The sequence below is a fragment of the Mixophyes fleayi genome, chromosome 7, assembly GCF_038048845.1.
Source record: "Mixophyes fleayi isolate aMixFle1 chromosome 7, aMixFle1.hap1, whole genome shotgun sequence".
NCBI lineage: Eukaryota > Metazoa > Chordata > Amphibia > Anura > Limnodynastidae > Mixophyes > Mixophyes fleayi.
In genome coordinates this window covers 143,592,762-143,610,587 of record NC_134408.1, presented here as the reverse complement: position 1 = coordinate 143,610,587, position 17,826 = coordinate 143,592,762, and the positions used below count along the sequence as shown (strand labels likewise).

Genomic DNA, 17,826 nt, shown 5'->3' with positions numbered 1-17,826 from the left:
GCTGTCTTACAGTTTATTGTTGTTTGTTGTTCCTATGCATTGGTTAACATATGATATTGTATGCCATGCATATTTATGTTACTTGTTCTATAAGTTAGACAAGTTATTCTGATCTGTCGCCAGGTGTAGTGTTTAACCAGGGATAGAAGAGCGCAACAGGCCTGGGTTAAACAATTAGCATATGCAGATATAATACTATTAACCTTTACATGTTTAGCCAACAAGATTATTGTTATACAGTACCCTGGATTAGACTCCTAGGAGCAGATTCAATTGTCCGCAATGTCCCTAAGAGCAACGTGGACGCACTTTTTTACTGGTATTACTGTAAAAAGTAACACAGATTTCTGCTTGCACCTCTATGGGGTGAGACATTTTCTTAGAACTGTGGGGATACATATTTCCACAAGATGGCGCTCAAGCACCATATTAATTCCATTTGTCCCTTCAAATGATCCTTCGTTTGTTTTCCATCATTTTGAGAATTATTTTTGCAATTTGTTAGACTACTGACAATTCCTGTCTTACTGATGATTCCATTTTATACGGGGAAAAAATCTAATTCATAACAGGAAAATGCAGTGTTTGTATATGTACAGTGACTGGAATTCACAAATGTCTTTCTAAACAATTCTAAAATTTGTTCTTAAGATCACCGTAACATGATAGTCAAAGTTACTAACACTGTCTTGTGACTTACTCATCATTATCAACAAGTGCTTTTAGTGAATTAATCAGTGAATTAAAGTTACAAGCTTTTGAAAATATATATTTTTTTAAGTATAGAACCCAGCACATTAACATTATAATGTTGAAAGATTAACGAAAGAAATACAATTCTAAGCTTGGATGTAATTAAGGAATATTTTAACAAACCTTTAAATAAAATTGTTACGTATGATTGTAATTTGGCCACACCCACTTCAAACAAATACATTTCTAAACTAATTATCAAAGAACATTCCATATTTATTTAAACTTCTTTTGCAAAATAAGAAAAAGTTAAAACACGTATAATATATGTGTATTTACAGTATCCTAGTGTGTGCTTGTAAATGTTTCACATTTAGCGTAGCATGCAAGGACTTTTAGTTTCACAGCAGCAGTAAAGCGTCAGGTTACCTATCCGTTCTGTACAAAAAGCAATCTGCTATTTCGTACCAAGGACCATACTCACCTCTTTTAATTATCCTCCCCACTGGTGCATCTCTGGTTTTTCTATTTCTTTTGCTTTTCCCATTTTCCAGCATTCTAATTTGTCTTTTTTATTTTCTCCTTGCTCTATTCTCTTCCTTTTCCACCTCGTTTCCTTCTTTCCTTTTTTTGTTTTTCTTCTCCTTTCTTTTTTCTTGTCCGTTGCACCTCACCTCAATCCTAATAAGGCTATACAGGTGAAATTAACTAATACATATCTTTCCCCAGCTCTCTTAACATTTAATTCCCGTTCCTTTCAGCAGCCTGCACCACCCACCTCCACGACCCCACTCCTCTTCTTCGCCAATGATTCTACAAACCCTGGATTCCAATGCAGCACCACTACAGGCATCAATTTACATTACATCAAGGCTCTCCATACAATACTCCATGATGATGAAAAACAAAATTACCAAACTTAGTTCCTTCAGCACTCATGGGTGAAAGCCAACTTTGCCAGGTGCTTTATTAGTCTTAAACTTGATTAGGCATTTTTGTTTTCCTTGTTTTTTTTATTCATTTACAAAATGTATTGTGATTACATCTTTAATCGTTGGTAACCTTGTTGCTGATTGTTTTCCCTTTTATATTTGTACAAATTGGATAATATTGGCTGATTATCACTACTCAAACAAGGGAGTCATTTTACTTTATTAAGTAGCATTATAGAAAACACACATTTACCACAAATCACTAATGAACATCTGATTGACTAATGTATAGATGTTATGTAACGAGATGCATCAATTTTTCCACAAGACCCTTTGCCCAGGAAGTACATGGACATTCATGCAAAGATGGCAGTTGCATGGAGTCCAAATGTTTGATTGCTTTGATGAAAAGTGCTGCATGGATTGGGGCAATCTCCCATGGGTGGGCTGGGTGCACTCAGGCACCTGGTATTGCCGCCACATGCAAACACACGATTTCATGTTGCTGGATGAGATATTTAAATGAGCTTTAATGGGGTGGAAAGAGTGTGTTTATGGAGACGTTCTCAGGTTACAGTGGCTGTAGACATTATGTATCCTTGCAAATGGGATTGATTTTAGGCATCATCAGAGGTGGCAAATATTAGGCATCAGCCTAAATTTTTAATAGGAAGACTTTTGCATGTTCGAGGAGTGTTTTATATGGGAAAACCCATTTTGGCAGTGCAGACTGACGTCATCGCGACGACTGTCAATTCAAATTTAAAGCGGCAATGTCGGGTTAAGTGTTTAAACACTTAACCTTAGGGTTCCCCACATTGCCGCTTTAAATTTGAATTGACAGTCGTCGCGATGACGTCAGCCTGCAGTGCCGAACACTTGTTGAATCGGAATCAGCTGCTGTCAGCATGGTGCTTTCATCGGAGATGTCCAGCGTCGGGTTGAAGGTAAGTCTGTTTATTTTCATGTCGTTTTTTCATAATTTCGTTTTTCTTTTTTAGGGGTTGTGCATGTCGGAATAGTGGTAATTGGAAAAAAACGATTACCACCGGTCTTACCTGATTTAATTATATACAGACAAGTTATTTTGCCGTATGTATTGATATATATTCTTACGCTTGTTTTCAACCGTATCTTTTGCGCATAGTGCAGGACAGGTGTAAGCAAAGACTGATAGTGATAACTGTCACAGCATAGCCTTTCAATTCACAATTACACTTATGGATGCCATTAGCCAGCACAGAACTGTATGCTACTAAGATATACTATAAAAATGCATTGTGTGTACAATACGCATCAAAATCTTCTTTATTTATGTAATTAATATATATAAAAAAAAAAAAAAAAATATTTGAAAATAAATATTTATATAAATATTCATACTGTTAACAGTTATTTTCCTTTTGATCAACTGAAATTTGTATGCGTTCTGATGTGATTATAATTATAGTAGAATCAAAACAATAAAAATGATCTAAAATCTAAGTTTTCAGAAAACAGTTAGTTGAAAATTATTGATAACAAATGTGAACATTCTAAAGAGACCTGGGAGTAAATAAAAGGAAAAGTAGAGGCGTTGCCCATAGCAACCAATCAGAATCTAGCTACCAATTTATGGAATGTACTAGATAAATGATAGCTAGAATCTGATTGGTCGCTATGGGCAACACCTCCAATTTTTCTTTTTAGATTTGATCCATTACCCTTTGGAGGGGAATGTTTAGCACAGTATAAAATATATTCAATAATAAACAAGCAACAACAACAAAAATTTTTTATTTTAGAATAAATATTTATTGTTCAAAGATTGTAGCTCATTCCCTTTGTTATCGAAGGGTTCCAGCAATCTAACAACCCTCTAACAGCAAAGAGTTCAATGCTCCTTCTATTAGGAAGACATTAAAATATACAATACATTCAGGGAATACATTGTAAATGTTAATTACAAGTACAAGTAAAAAGAAATTACTTACAAGGCGATCGGATTTCGAGAAAAGTTTGGTTTAGATAACACGGTACAGAATCATTTTACCTAGAACAATATCCAACCAAGAAATAGTCTTTTCAACAGGAAACTTTGTAAAACCGGATTTCGTCCAATTTTGTTAATTTCAAAGAGATTAACGTGGAATATGCTTGTCTGTAATATGTACATGTGCAATATTCATAAAGTGTTCTATAGATGTTTGAAAAAAGGCAAAAATAACAGACGGGCACCTATTAAACATATAGACACTAATATTTCACTGTTTTGAAAACGTTTCCCTTTGTGCATTTAATTCATCTCCCCCTTTCCCTGTAGGAAATATTAAATATATTCTGCTAATTTACATCACAGTCACATAAGTACTACATTAGTATTGGAGTAGTGAGCAACATAGTCTTGTACCACATCTTTATTCAATGTATTCTAGATTTAAAGGGCTATGCCACCATATTGCTTTGATGTATTGGTTTGGACATGACCTGCTGAAACTTTTACTTTGGGGATAACTCAACGAGTCTTAGCAAAGGTTCACTTATTTGGGTTTGCGGTTAGCTGATGGTCACCAAAAGTGAAAATTGTTAACTTGGGGGTTAAGTATTCTCACAGCCTCGAACTTATAGCTTCATAGACACACACACCCTGATGCTACTTTAACTGTCGCCTCACCTACATATGATTATCATTAGACGGGATCTGACACCAAAAAAAAATATACCGTATGCCTTCTTGTGCCCATAACTGTGGCTACTTCCCCCTAAGCTTAGTGAACAAGGGGAGTGTCATAACCAAGGGCAAATGAACTACTCTGCCCGATGACACAAATCCATTGCTAAAAAGCACAGAAGGCACAAAAATCCATGCGTTTAGTAAAAGTGACAAGAGGACGTATACAAACCAATAAATTAATATTATCTGAAGGTTCTGACTGGGCTGAATATTGTTTTATGAGTTCAGTCAATTACTAGTATAAAACATAGCTGATCTTACTCTGATTAATCTGTATGTAGTATGTATTGCACATTTAGAGTCTAGGTATTGGATCCCCTCGACAAGTGTGGGGGGGCGTGACAATGACATTGGCACAATCATGGCCCCGCCCATTGCCACAACATGGGGCAAACACGTCATCAAGGATATAGGGCTAATTGCATCACAGGAGCCACGGTGACGACTGATGACGCAAAACGCGTCACGGAAGCCACGCTGCCCTCTTCACACAAAAGAGAGGAAGATGGGATACTCTCCCAAATGTCATGTATGGATAAAAGTAATTTCTGCTTTGCTTCTAACCGCTGTTTTGCATTGCTAGACCCTGTTAAAAATCTCCTATTATATAGCACTAAAACGATACATGTAGATTAGGTACTGTACACTAACATCCCTCTACGTCTTACGCTCACAATATACATTACACAGCCTGTTATATCACCTATCAATTACAAAACTACACACCGCGCCCTGACAGGACTTTTCTCAGGATTTTCCAATTAGTTTGTGAAATCCAGTTAGAATGATGGGATTTTTTTTTTATATTTTGATTGTGTTAATTACCCATTTATTGCATCCTTCTTTTTTATTTTTATTTAATAAAAAATATAGATATATTTAATAACTACATGATATGTGTTTGAGACAGTGATATAAAGATAACGTGTAAATATGACTTCTGGGAATCTGTGGAAAAACAACTTTCAAGTAAATGCTATTTAGGTTCCCATCATCAAATGAGCATTAAAAGGAAGTGAAAATCTAAAATACAAGACCTTTCAAGCACACCCACTATTTGTACACACGGCGGAAGCAGCCATTTTTAGGGCTGAACCAATATATCAGTATTGACTGAGGCAATAATGTCACTGATTCAGAGGGGTGGACCTTCTAAAAATTAGGTGTTGCCCATAGCAACCAATCAGATTCTAGCTCTCATTTTCTAGCATGTACTGGATAAATGATAGCTATGATCTGATTGGTTGCTATGGACAATACCATTCCTTTTCCTTTAGTTTACTGACAGGCTGAATATTGGTTCAGTTCACAAAATGGCTGCTTCGCCCATGATTAGGGGACAGGAACAATGCTAAGCAATTGTTGGACAATTATTTTCTTTCTATACACGTGGGAATTCCTATATGAAATGTTATTTAAAATTTACATTTAATATATGTAACAGCTTAAATACTTATATACAATTTCAAACATCTTACGTTTTACCATGGTGTGGAAACCATTACAGACATATGCAAATATCTCTTTACATATGTTATTGACTTGTATTTTAGGTTTAGGGACCTTTTTCAGGACATATGCAATGGATGCTAAGGCTTTGGATTGTGTATGGTATCATGTATACTATTATTGAACGTTGTTTCAGTTAGAGCAGTGTTTCATGGTGTGGGCTGCTTACAAGTTCAAGAACAAGGGCTTATTAAAAATATGATATTCCTATGACAGAGGCTTGGGATGATTGCTGGAAACTCAAAATACCTTTATGAGCCGGAGTTATTAAGGAAAGTAAAGCAAAACAGAAGTAAATTTTCTCCTGGACAAACCATGTTACAATGAATTGGTGCAAATTAGTTTATTATTTTGCACATAAGTTAAATAGTGGCTGTTTTTTCATCTATTATTATTATTATCATAGATTTGTAAGGCGCCACAGTGTTCCGCAGCACCGTACAGTAGGGAAAACAGAACATACATAAAACAGGGACATACAAAGTAGACAAAATAAATGCAGACATGAAAACAAAGGGTATGGAGGACCCTGCTCATTAGAGAGCTTACATTCTATGTGGAAGAGGGCACAGCTGAAACAAGAGGAGCGAGTGTGGCTCAGAGTGGAGATTGGGATAGTTGTGAGGGTGCACTAGTGTGAGTAGTGTTATTGTGGATAAGGTCACCTCTAAAAAGAGATGGGTTTTCAAAGAGTATCTAAAGATTTGAAGGCTGTGGGAAAGTCTGATTGAGCATGGGAGGGAATTCCATAAGTGGGGAGCAGCACGGGAGAAGTCTTGTAGGCGGGAGTGAGATGGGTTACTAGAGACGAGACAAGGCGCAGGTCAGAGGTAGATCTAAGAGGGTGGGAGGGAGAGTATTTTGATATGAGATTTGAGATATATGCAGGGGTGGTGTTGAGGGTTTTGTAGGTAAGGGTGAGTAATTTGAATTGGAATCTGGAGGACACAGGGAGCCAGTGTAGGGATTTGTAAAGTGTAGCAGCAGATGTGGAGCAGTGAGAGAGGAAGATCAGTCTTGCAGCACCATTTATGATGGATTGAAGTGTGAATAGGGCAGCGCAGTGGTTAGCACTTCTGCCTCACAGCACTGGGGTCATGAGTTCGATTCCCGACCATGGCCTTATCTGTGTGGAGGTTGTATGTTCTCCCCGTGTTTGCGTGGGTTTCCTCCGGGTGCTCCGGTTTCCTCCCACACGCCAAAAACATACTGGTAGGTTAATTGGCTGCTATCAAAATTGACCCTAGTCTCTCTCTCTCTCTCTCTGTGTCTGTCTCTGTGTGTGAGTGTGTGAGTCTATATTAGGAAATTTAGACTGTAAGCTCCAATGGGGCAGGGACTGATGTGAATGAGTTCTCCGTACAGCGCTGCGGAATTAGTGGCGCTATATAAATAAATGATGATGATGATGATGAATATATGGGTATCAGGAATGCCAGATAGCAGGAGGTTGTAATAGTCAAGACGGGAGATGATGAGAGAATGGATAAGAGTTTTGGTAACACACAAATACTTTATTTTTACACTGAAATGCAAAGTTGTTCTAGGACGTGCCCTACCCCCACTATATATCTGTCCCCATATTTAAAATTTAGCTCCCCCTCCAATGTAACGTATCTTTGCACCTTGGCAAAACCATTCCATTTTTTTGCTTTACATTCCTTAATGAATCAGGCCCCTGGTCTGTGGGCTGCCAGTGGGACAGCTTTGAATAATTACTAGTTATAATACCCTTTTTGTGCACCAAGTTGTATAGAACACTGATAACCCAGAGACAGATACATATACTCTATTCTGTACATTACCGTTTCCAAATGAAAACAGAGCTCTGTACATGATGGGGAATAAATTGTGCTTTATAGAATGAGGAATGTTCTATGTGTATCTGAATATACTGCTTTCTATATGTGCACCTGAATTTTGATGGTTGTGGAGTTAAAAAGCATCCAAGTGCCTGAATGAGTTCATTGGACTCATGCACACACAGATAATATATGTATAAAAATACTTTTTATGGAATTTGCTGTTAATATCCTGTAGTTTCTAGCGTGTGCTTCATTAAATGTATCCATTGTTAGAGATGTCTCCGAGGGACGGATCATTCCGTACGTTGGGCAAACCTGTGTCCGCAATTTCTGAAGGTTTGTGCTTGTGGACTCTTCATTCATATGTGATTAATCTTCACATACCAGTCCAGTAAATAATGATTTCATCATTCCTAAGTGGGTCATATATAATTTCTTTGTTTTTTCTGCTGTGTTTGATGACACCCAACCATATAAGTGGGTGGGGGGAGGGAGGACACCATTGAACGACTTGTTGTCGCCATTAGTGATGGAAAGTTTTGCAGAGAAAATTAGTTTGTGTCAGTCTCTTCATTCGAACATCTCGTAGTGACGCGTCTGTCTCACTCTGGGAACCATGTCCACTAGCAATCTGAAAGAAAGAATATAATGTTACTCTCTTGTGTCCAGTAGCACCCAGCTCCCCCTCTTGTGTCCGGTAGCACCCAGCTCCCCCTCTTGTGTCCGGTAGCACCCAGCTCCCCCTCTTGTGCTGAGTAGCACCCAGCTCCCCCTCTTGTGTCCGGTAGCACCCAGCTCCCCCTCTTGTGTCCAGTAGCACCCGGCTCCCCCTCTTGTGCTCAGTAGCACCCAGCTCCCCCTCTTGTGTCTGGTAGCACCCGGCTCCCCCTCTTGTGCTCAGTAGCACCCGGCTCCCCCTCTTGTGCTGAGTAGCACCCGGCTCCCCCTCTTGTGCTGAGTAGCACCCGGCTCCCCCTCTTGTGCTGAGTAGCACCCAGCTCCCCCTCTTGTGTCTGGTAGCACCCGGCTCCCCCTCTTGTGCTCAGTAGCACCCGGCTCCCCCTCTTGTGCTCAGTAGCACCCAGCTCCCCATCTTGTGCTGAGTAGCACCCAGCTCCCCCTCTTGTGCTCAGTAGCACCCAGCTCCCCCTCTTGTGTCCAGTAGCACCCGGCTCCCCCTCTTGTGCTCAGTAGCACCCAGCTCCCCCTCTTGTGTCCGGTAGCACCCAGCTCCCCCTCTTGTGTCCAGTAGCACCCAGCTCCCCCTCTTGTGTCTGGTAGCACCCGGCTCCCCCTCTTGTGCTCAGTAGCACCCGGCTCCCCCTCTTGTGCTCAGTAGCACCCAGCTCCCCCTCTTGTGCTGAGTAGCACCCAGCTCCCCCTCTTGTGCTGAGTAGCACCCAGCTCCCCCTCTTGTGTCTGGTAGCACCCAGCTCCCCCTCTTGTGCTCAGTAGCACCCAGCTCCCCCTCTTGTGCTCAGTAGCACCCAGCTCCCCCTCTTGTGTCTGGTAGCACCCGGCTCCCCCTCTTGTGCTCAGTAGCACCCAGCTCCCCCTCTTGTGTCTGGTAGCACCCGGCTCCCCCTCTTGTGCTCAGTAGCACCCAGCTCCCCTTCTTGTGTCTGGTAGCACCCAGCTCCCCCTCTTGTGCTCAGTAGCACCCGGCTCCCCCTCTTGTGCTGAGTAGCACCCAGCTCCCCCTCTTGTGCTGAGTAGCACCCAGCTCCCCCTCTTGTGCTGAGTAGCACCCAGCTCCCCCTCTTGTGCTGAGTAGCACCCAGCTCCCCCTCTTGTGCTGAGTAGCACCCAGCTCCCCATCTTGTGTCCGGTAGCACCCGGCTCCCCCTCTTGTGTCCGGTAGCACCCGGCTCCCCCTCTTGTGCTGAGTAGCACCCAGCTCCCCCTCTTGTGCTGAGTAGCACCCGGCTCCCCCTCTTGTGCTGAGTAGCACCCAGCTCCCCCTCTTGTGCTGAGTAGCACCCGGCTCCCCCTCTTGTGCTGAGTAGCACCCAGCTCCCCCTCTTGTGCTGAGTAGCACCCAGCTCCCCATCTTGTGTCCGGTAGCACCCGGCTCCCCCTCTTGTGCTCAGTAGCACCCAGCTCCCCCTCTTGTGCTCAGTAGCACCCAGCTCCCCCTCTTGTGCTCAGTAGCACCCGGCTCCCCCTCTTGTGCTGAGTAGCACCCGGCTCCCCCTCTTGTGCTGAGTAGCACCCGGCTCCCCCTCTTGTGCTGAGTAGCACCCGGCTCCCCCTCTTGTGCTGAGTAGCACCCAGCTCCCCCTCTTGTGCTGAGTAGCACCCAGCTCCCCCTCTTGTGCTGAGTAGCACCCGGCTCCCCCTCTTGTGCTGAGTAGCACCCGGCTCCCCCTCTTGTGCTCAGTAGCACCCAGCTCCCCCTCTTGTGCTCAGTAGCACCCAGCTCCCCCTCTTGTGCTCAGTAGCACCCGGCTCCCCCTCTTGTGCTGAGTAGCACCCGGCTCCCCCTCTTGTGCTGAGTAGCACCCGGCTCCCCCTCTTGTGCTGAGTAGCACCCGGCTCCCCCTCTTGTGCTGAGTAGCACCCAGCTCCCCATCTTGTGTCCGGTAGCACCCAGCTCCTCCTCTTGTGTCCGGTAGCACCCGGCTCCTCCTCTTGTGTCCGGTAGCACCCAGCTCCCCCTCTTGTGCTGAGTAGCACCCAGCTCCCCCTCTTGTGCTGAGTAGCACCCAGCTCCCCCTCTTGTGCTGAGTAGCACCCAGCTCCTCCTCTTGTGTCCGGTAGCACCCGGCTCCTCCTCTTGTGCTCGGTAGCACCCGGCTCCCCCTCTTGTGCTGGGTAGCACCCGGCTCCCCCTCTTGTGCTCGGTAGCACCCGGCTCCCCCTCTTGTGCTCAGTAGCACCCAGCTCCCCCTCTTGTGCTCAGTAGCACCCAGCTCCCCCTCTTGTGCTGAGTAGCACCCAGCTCCCCCTCTTGTGCTGAGTAGCACCCAGCTCCCCCATCTTGTGCTGAGTAGCACCCGGCTCCCCCTCTTGTGCTGAGTAGCACCCGGCTCCCCCTCTTGTGCTCAGTAGCACCCGGCTCCCCCTCTTGTGCTCAGTAGCACCCGGCTCCCCCTCTTGTGCTCAGTAGCACCCGGCTCCCCCTCTTGTGCTCAGTAGCACCCGGCTCCCCCTCTTGTGCTCAGTAGCACCCGGCTCCCCCTCTTGTGCTGAGTAGCACCCGGCTCCCCCTCTTGTGCTGAGTAGCACCCGGCTCCCCCTCTTGTGCTGAGTAGCACCCGGCTCCCCCTCTTGTGCTGAGTAGCACCCGGCTCCCCCTCTTGTGCTGAGTAGCACCCAGCTCCCCCTCTTGTGCTGAGTAGCACCCAGCTCCCCCTCTTGTGCTGAGTAGCACCCAGCTCCCCCTCTTGTGCTGAGTAGCACCCGGCTCCCCATCTTGTGTCCAGTAGCACCCGGCTCCTCCTCTTGTGTCCGGTAGCACCCGGCTCCCCCTCTTGTGTCCGGTAGCACCCGGCTCCCCCTCTTGTGTCCGGTAGCACCCGGCTCCCCCTCTTGTGTCCGGTAGCACCCGGCTCCCCCTCTTGTGTCCGGTAGCACCCGGCTCCCCCTCTTGTGTCCGGTAGCACCCGGCTCCCCCTCTTGTGTCCGGTAGCACCCGGCTCCCCCTCTTGTGCCCGGTAGCACCCGGCTCCCCCTCTTGTGCCCGGTAGCACCCGGCTCCCCCTCTTGTGCCCGGTAGCACCCAGCTCCTACTCTTGTGTCTGGTAGCACCCAGCTCCCCCTCTTGTGCTCAGTAGCACCCAGCTCCCCCTCTTGTGCTGAGTAGCACCCAGCTCCCCCTCTTGTGCTGAGTAGCACCCAGCTCCCCCATCTTGTGCTGAGTAGCACCCAGCTCCCCCTCTTGTGCTGAGTAGCACCCGGCTCCCCCTCTTGTGCTGAGTAGCACCCGGCTCCCCCTCTTGTGCTCAGTAGCACCCAGCTCCCCCTCTTGTGCTGAGTAGCACCCGGCTCCCCCTCTTGTGCTGAGTAGCACCCGGCTCCCCCTCTTGTGCCCGGTAGCACCCAGCTCCTACTCTTGTGTCTGGTAGCACCCAGCTCCCCCTCTTGTGCTCAGTAGCACCCAGCTCCCCCTCTTGTGCTGAGTAGCACCCAGCTCCCCCTCTTGTGCTGAGTAGCACCCAGCTCCCCCATCTTGTGCTGAGTAGCACCCAGCTCCCCCTCTTGTGCTGAGTAGCACCCGGCTCCCCCTCTTGTGCTGAGTAGCACCCGGCTCCCCCTCTTGTGCTCAGTAGCACCCAGCTCCCCCTCTTGTGCTCAGTAGCACCCAGCTCCCCCTCTTGTGCTCAGTAGCACCCGGCTCCCCCTCTTGTGCTCAGTAGCACCCGGCTCCCCCTCTTGTGCTCAGTAGCACCCGGCTCCCCCTCTTGTGCTGAGTAGCACCCGGCTCCCCCTCTTGTGCTGAGTAGCACCCGGCTCCCCCTCTTGTGCTGAGTAGCACCCGGCTCCCCCTCTTGTGCTGAGTAGCACCCGGCTCCCCCTCTTGTGCTGAGTAGCACCCAGCTCCCCCTCTTGTGCTGAGTAGCACCCAGCTCCCCATCTTGTGTCCAGTAGCACCCGGCTCCTCCTCTTGTGTCCGGTAGCACCCGGCGGCTCCTCTTGTGTCCGGTAGCACCCGGCTCCCCCTCTTGTGCTGGGTAGCACCCGGCTCCCCCTCTTGTGCTCGGTAGCACCCGGCTCCCCCTCTTGTGCTCGGTAGCACCCGGCTCCCCCTCTTGTGCTGGGTAGCACCCGGCTCCCCCTCTTGTGCTCGGTAGCACCCGGCTCCCCCTCTTGTGCTCGGTAGCACCCGGCTCCCCCTCTTGTGCTCGGTAGCACCCGGCTCCCCCTCTTGTGTCCGGTAGCACCCGGCTCCCCCTCTTGTGTCCGGTAGCACCCGGCTCCCCCTCTTGTGTCCGGTAGCACCCGGCTCCCCCTCTTGTGTCCGGTAGCACCCGGCTCCCCCTCTTGTGTCCGGTAGCACCCGGCTCCCCCTCTTGTGCCCGGTAGCACCCGGCTCCCCCTCTTGTGCCCGGTAGCACCCGGCTCCCCCTCTTGTGCCCGGTAGCACCCAGCTCCCCCTCTTGTGCCCGGTAGCACCCAGCTCCCCCTCTTGTGCCCGGTAGCCAACAACTTCCCCTCTTGTGCCCGGTAGCCAACAACTTCCCCTTGGGCCCAGTAGACCACCGCTTACCCTGCTCGCGCCCAGTAGACCACCGCTTACCCTGCTCGCGCCCAGTAGACCACCGCTTACCCTGCTCGCGCCCAGTAGACCACCGCTTACCCTGCTCGCGCCCAGTAGACCACCGCTTACCCTGCTCGCGCCCAGTAGACCACCGCTTACCCTGCTCGCGCCCAGTAGACCACCGCTTACCCTGCTTGCGCCTAGTAGAGCACAGTTCCACTCATGTGCCGAGTCGAGAACAGTTGCACCTTTACTCAGGTACTCACACGCTCCTGTAACCTGAAACTCACTCTAGTGATCAATCTGTAGGAAGCAGCCTGTGATTGGTTAATAGTGAAAGCTGCTACATATTAATTGGTAGAACAACAGCCAGGAACTGATCACTAGAAGATGCTTCTGGCAGCTGGAGGATGTATTTGCAGACTCGACCCCAGAGAAATACCGCTCAGGACCCAGAACACTCAAACAGAGGACAAATCCAGGATTTAGCGGATGAATGGTAATAGTGGAAACATCGCCTACATGTTATGGGGCAGACATGATGGGCTTCACCAACATTTATAAAAGTGCAGCCAACAATGTATTAGGAACCAGTGGCAGCATTGAACAATATCACCGGCTCCTGGTGAATTGATAAGCCTGGATTCTATTGAATAGTGGTTTAGCCCACAAGACGACCATGTTGTGTTTGACTATGTCTGTTTTTTGAAGATCACAATTACTAAACCAGGAAAGAGGAAAATATTGAAAAATAAAGAAGAGGAAACTCAACTAGAATGACAAGAAGTGGGGCCAGTAAGAGCCTAAGCCAGACATAGGCAATCTGTGTCCTACTAGCCAATGGGAGGGCATGAAGGGACTTGTAGTTCCACAACAGCTGACGAGCCATAGGTTGTCTAAGAAAACTAACTTACAGAGCACATGATCTCAAGGGGCATTGGCAGCTGGACCATTAATCAGGACTGGGTTAATATAGGTAGTTTTATATAACATAAGGGAGTATTTAATAAGGAGGTGATTTTCAAGGCAAGGGAAACTATTTGGCCATCATTATGAACGTTCAGTGAAAAAAAATGAATGAAATTGCCTGTGGATGATCCATTATTAAATTCTGCCGAGGAGTTTGAAAGCATTGCGCTTCCGCAGGAAGGAGAACAGAAAGGATACAACTGGATACAATAAGCACTCACTTAATTCCGTAGGCCATAATGATGAGTCCAATCAGAATCCCCACAGAGCCGTCGAGGTACCAGACGGAAGAGTTGTGCTTGAAAACCTCAGCGCTGATGAGAATGGAGAACCCCATGACTCCGCCCACCAAAGAGTTAAATCCTGTAAAGAAACTTGCATTAAAATACCCATAGGCAAATACTGATTACACAGTGCGGGCTTTCTTACTGTGCCACACTCAGCAGAGATAGTCTACCGTTATATCTGTATATTTTACTGCATTTGTAACCTGCGATGTCACAAGTACGGGCACACTGCGCAATGCACACTTAATTTATGCGTAGAGAGGACCATTGAGTTTGCTCATAATATCACATTGTCTGTAACTCAGAAAATATGGATTTTAGATTCATTCCCTAAGTGCCACAAGTCATGTTGTTTTGTGTACACAGCGGAACTTCATTTAGGTTTATAACATTTACATTGATAATAAAGTCTGCATAAAGCCAACAGTTAGTGCAGGTCGCCTGTTAGTGAGAGCAGAACTGACTCCGTGTGTTCCAGTGATAATTACACAGCCCTGGTAGATATCTCTTGATGAATATTTCATACCTGTCCAGCACATCAAAAGGGAAACTGTCTCCTGTTACTGGCACATCCTAAGGGGATTCAAAACGGGGGAAGCACTTTACAGGCTACAGGACATAAGAATAATTGGATGTTAAAAAAGAAGGTTATATACTGTGTGTGTGTGTGTGTGTGTATATATATATATATGTATATGTATATATATATATATATATATATATATATATATGTGTGTGTGTGTGTGTGTGTATATATATATATATATATATATATATATATATATATATATATATATATATATATATATATATATATATATATATATATATATTTATATATTTTCTTAGGGGCATATTCATGTAGGTGTGGGCATCGCGGCTACACTCCCATAGGGTTGAAAAGGAAAATTTGCCTTATTGCAGTATCGTATTACCCTCGGCAATGCGCACTCCACATGTTACCACAATGCCTACACCTAATTGAATATGCCTCTTAGATTGTAAGCTCACTGGGGCAGGGCCATCTTTACCTTCTGTTTCTATATAATATATATATAAATATATATATATATATATATATATATATACACACACACACACACACACACCGCACGGTGGTTTAGTGGTTAGCGCTTCTGCCTCACAGCACTGGGGTCATGAGTTCGATTCCCGACCATGGTCTTATCTGTGTGGAATTTGTATGTTCTCCCCGTGTTTGCGTGGGTTTCCTCTGGGTGCTCCGGTTTCCTCCCACACTCCAAAAACAAACTAATAGGTTAATTGGCTGCTATCAAATTGACCCTAGTCTCTCTCTCTCTCTCTGTGTGTTAGGGAATTTAGATTGTAAGCTCCTATGAGGCAGGGACTGATGTGAGTGAGTTCTCTGTACAGCACTGCGGAATTAGTGGCGCTATATAAATAACTGGTGATGATGATGATATATATAAAGTTACAGTTTCCCTGTAATTTTCCTAATTACAGGGATGGCTCTTTGCAGTGTGATTTAAACATTTACACATTATAATTCTACACCAAAACCTACTGTTCTTCTTGGGGACGGGTGTATATTTTCTTACTATCTGATAATTTACGAGTGGTTGGCAATGCTGGTCGTAAGACACGAGTCAGCGGCTTCAGAAATCCAGAATTCACATATTTTATTTCCTGTATAATCATTTGTATGCTGGATGCAATTCTCAATAACTCTTCTTAATCTATAAGTACACACAATGGCACAGCAACACTTCTCTTGTTATGTATGCTGTATGTCGTTCTCAGCCAGAAGAGATATATAAAATTTAAGGACTGAAATTATAACCATTCCGTGCTGCGTTCTTTCTCTTTATTGAGTATCAATATTTAATTACAGTTAGCAATTGTAATGATAGTCAGGGATGGCTCCACGCCGTACAGGAATAAATGCCCCCTTTGGCACTGGAAGGGTTTGACAGAACTAAAATCTCAAAGTGTAACTCCCCTGTAAAATAACTTTACCCAATTAAAATCCTGATGCTGTGTACTACATCTTACTGGAATAATTTCTGGTACTTGAAATAGGATGCCTGCCTGAAATTGTCTGTTGAAAGCTCACTACACATCATTGCTGCAATAACCAACATGGTTTTTGATAGCACTTTCCACTTTCCACAGACGTTCTACACTATTATTCCACACAATTTAGTTTTTTTAATGGAACCTTTTAGCATCTGTGGGCACAGATCGGGGTGCTTTCCTTTACCTACGCCATGGTTACCAAGGCACACCTCAGTCTGTCCAGTATTTTCTCTGCATGCAATAAAATTACATTTACACCCCTTGCATCGCATATTGGTTTGTCCATGTGCTACATCATGCCCTTTAGCTGGGCTCGTTCCTGAGTGAGACCCTACGGGTTACTGAGCACGGCTGTTTAATGTAGCTGACTGTTTCGTGATATTGATAACATAATAATCTCAGGAGCAAGGCCCCTCTCTCCTGCTGTTTTCCTTAAATAGTTATGTAAATTAGAGGGTTGCCATAATGTAAATTTGTTGTTTGTATTCACTTTTGTACTTATGTAATGTTGTAATTTCACTGTATATTCTAACCTTTGTGTACGGTGCTGTGGAACCCTTGTGTCGCTTAGTAATTAAAATATGTATATAGCACCACCATATTCCATTGTCATGTACAGAGAACGTTTTTATCCATGATATCAGACACTTCCTATATAGAACTTATAATCTAATTTACCTTCCATCAGCATGAAATATTATAATAATAATAATAATTATTTATCAATAATAATATGTAGTTATAAAAAATAATGCAATTTTAATATTCATATCACTCGCTGACAGTAAGCAAAGAGCCTGCATGCAGATCACACAGGGAAGTTTATACAGATAAACCTAAATTTTAGTGCATCTACATAGGGGAAGGGGTGCAAAATATTGCTCCTTGTGGAGGTCATCCACAAGGACTGGGTACACACTGCAGAAATTTCCGACCGATGTGCTATCTACAACGAATTTACCTACGACTTAAGTTCCAATCGGTCAGTCGATTTTAGCGTACACACTATGCGCATTTTAAATGAATTTGGTCAGACATAACGTTGGCTCAAACGGTTGTGATTCCGTACACACTGAAACAATATATTGGCTCCCTATGGAGATATGCCGTAGAAATTGAAACAAAGGGCTGTACTCCCACAAAGTCAGATTTAGGAAAAGGAAACACATCATCGCTGTCCATTCTATAACACATCTGTGTGACTAGTGTGCGTTCGTTCTGAGCTGCACATTAGCGATTCATTTTAATATAATGGATACTGTAGAACGACGGGTATCTTGTGGTCTTCTGCTACTCGCTATGGCAAGAACACTGCAAGAACAGACCCGAAGGAAAAGAAGGAGAAGGAAAGAATCGCTCTTGTTGGACCAAAAAGTGGTTCAAAAGGAGAAAGCGAAAATACTGAAAAGACAAGAAGTGATTGTGCAGAAACTCATAAATCAGATAAGGCAGGATTTGTAGAGGGGGGTTTCCACACCACGCCCCCCAGTGGGCGTGACCAGCATGTATGGGGGTGTGGCTATAATATTAGACAGTGCTTGTCTGCTCTCCAACTCTTCCTATCCCTATAATATACATGGGCAATGCTGCGTGCACTACTGTTAAGTGCACACAGCTCTCCCTATTCAAGCAGAGCCGTGTGAAGAGAGGGCAGGGTCCAGCC

The 17,826-nt window shown here is 45.2% G+C and overlaps 1 protein-coding gene across 1 annotated transcript in view; it reads right to left on the bottom strand.

Annotated features, from left to right (window-relative positions):
* Positions 1 to 7,428: 7,428 nt before the first annotated feature.
* TMEM163 (transmembrane protein 163) overlaps positions 7,429 to 17,826 on the bottom strand; it is a 94,350-nt gene continuing 83,952 nt past the window's right edge. The window contains exons 7-8 of the mRNA XM_075180960.1: positions 14,043 to 14,184; positions 7,429 to 8,283 (exon numbers count right to left, since the gene is read on the bottom strand). Of these exons, the coding sequence (XP_075037061.1) occupies positions 8,223 to 8,283; positions 14,043 to 14,184 (203 nt within the window). The 3' untranslated portion in view covers positions 7,429 to 8,222. The remainder of the gene's footprint in view (positions 8,284 to 14,042; positions 14,185 to 17,826) is intronic.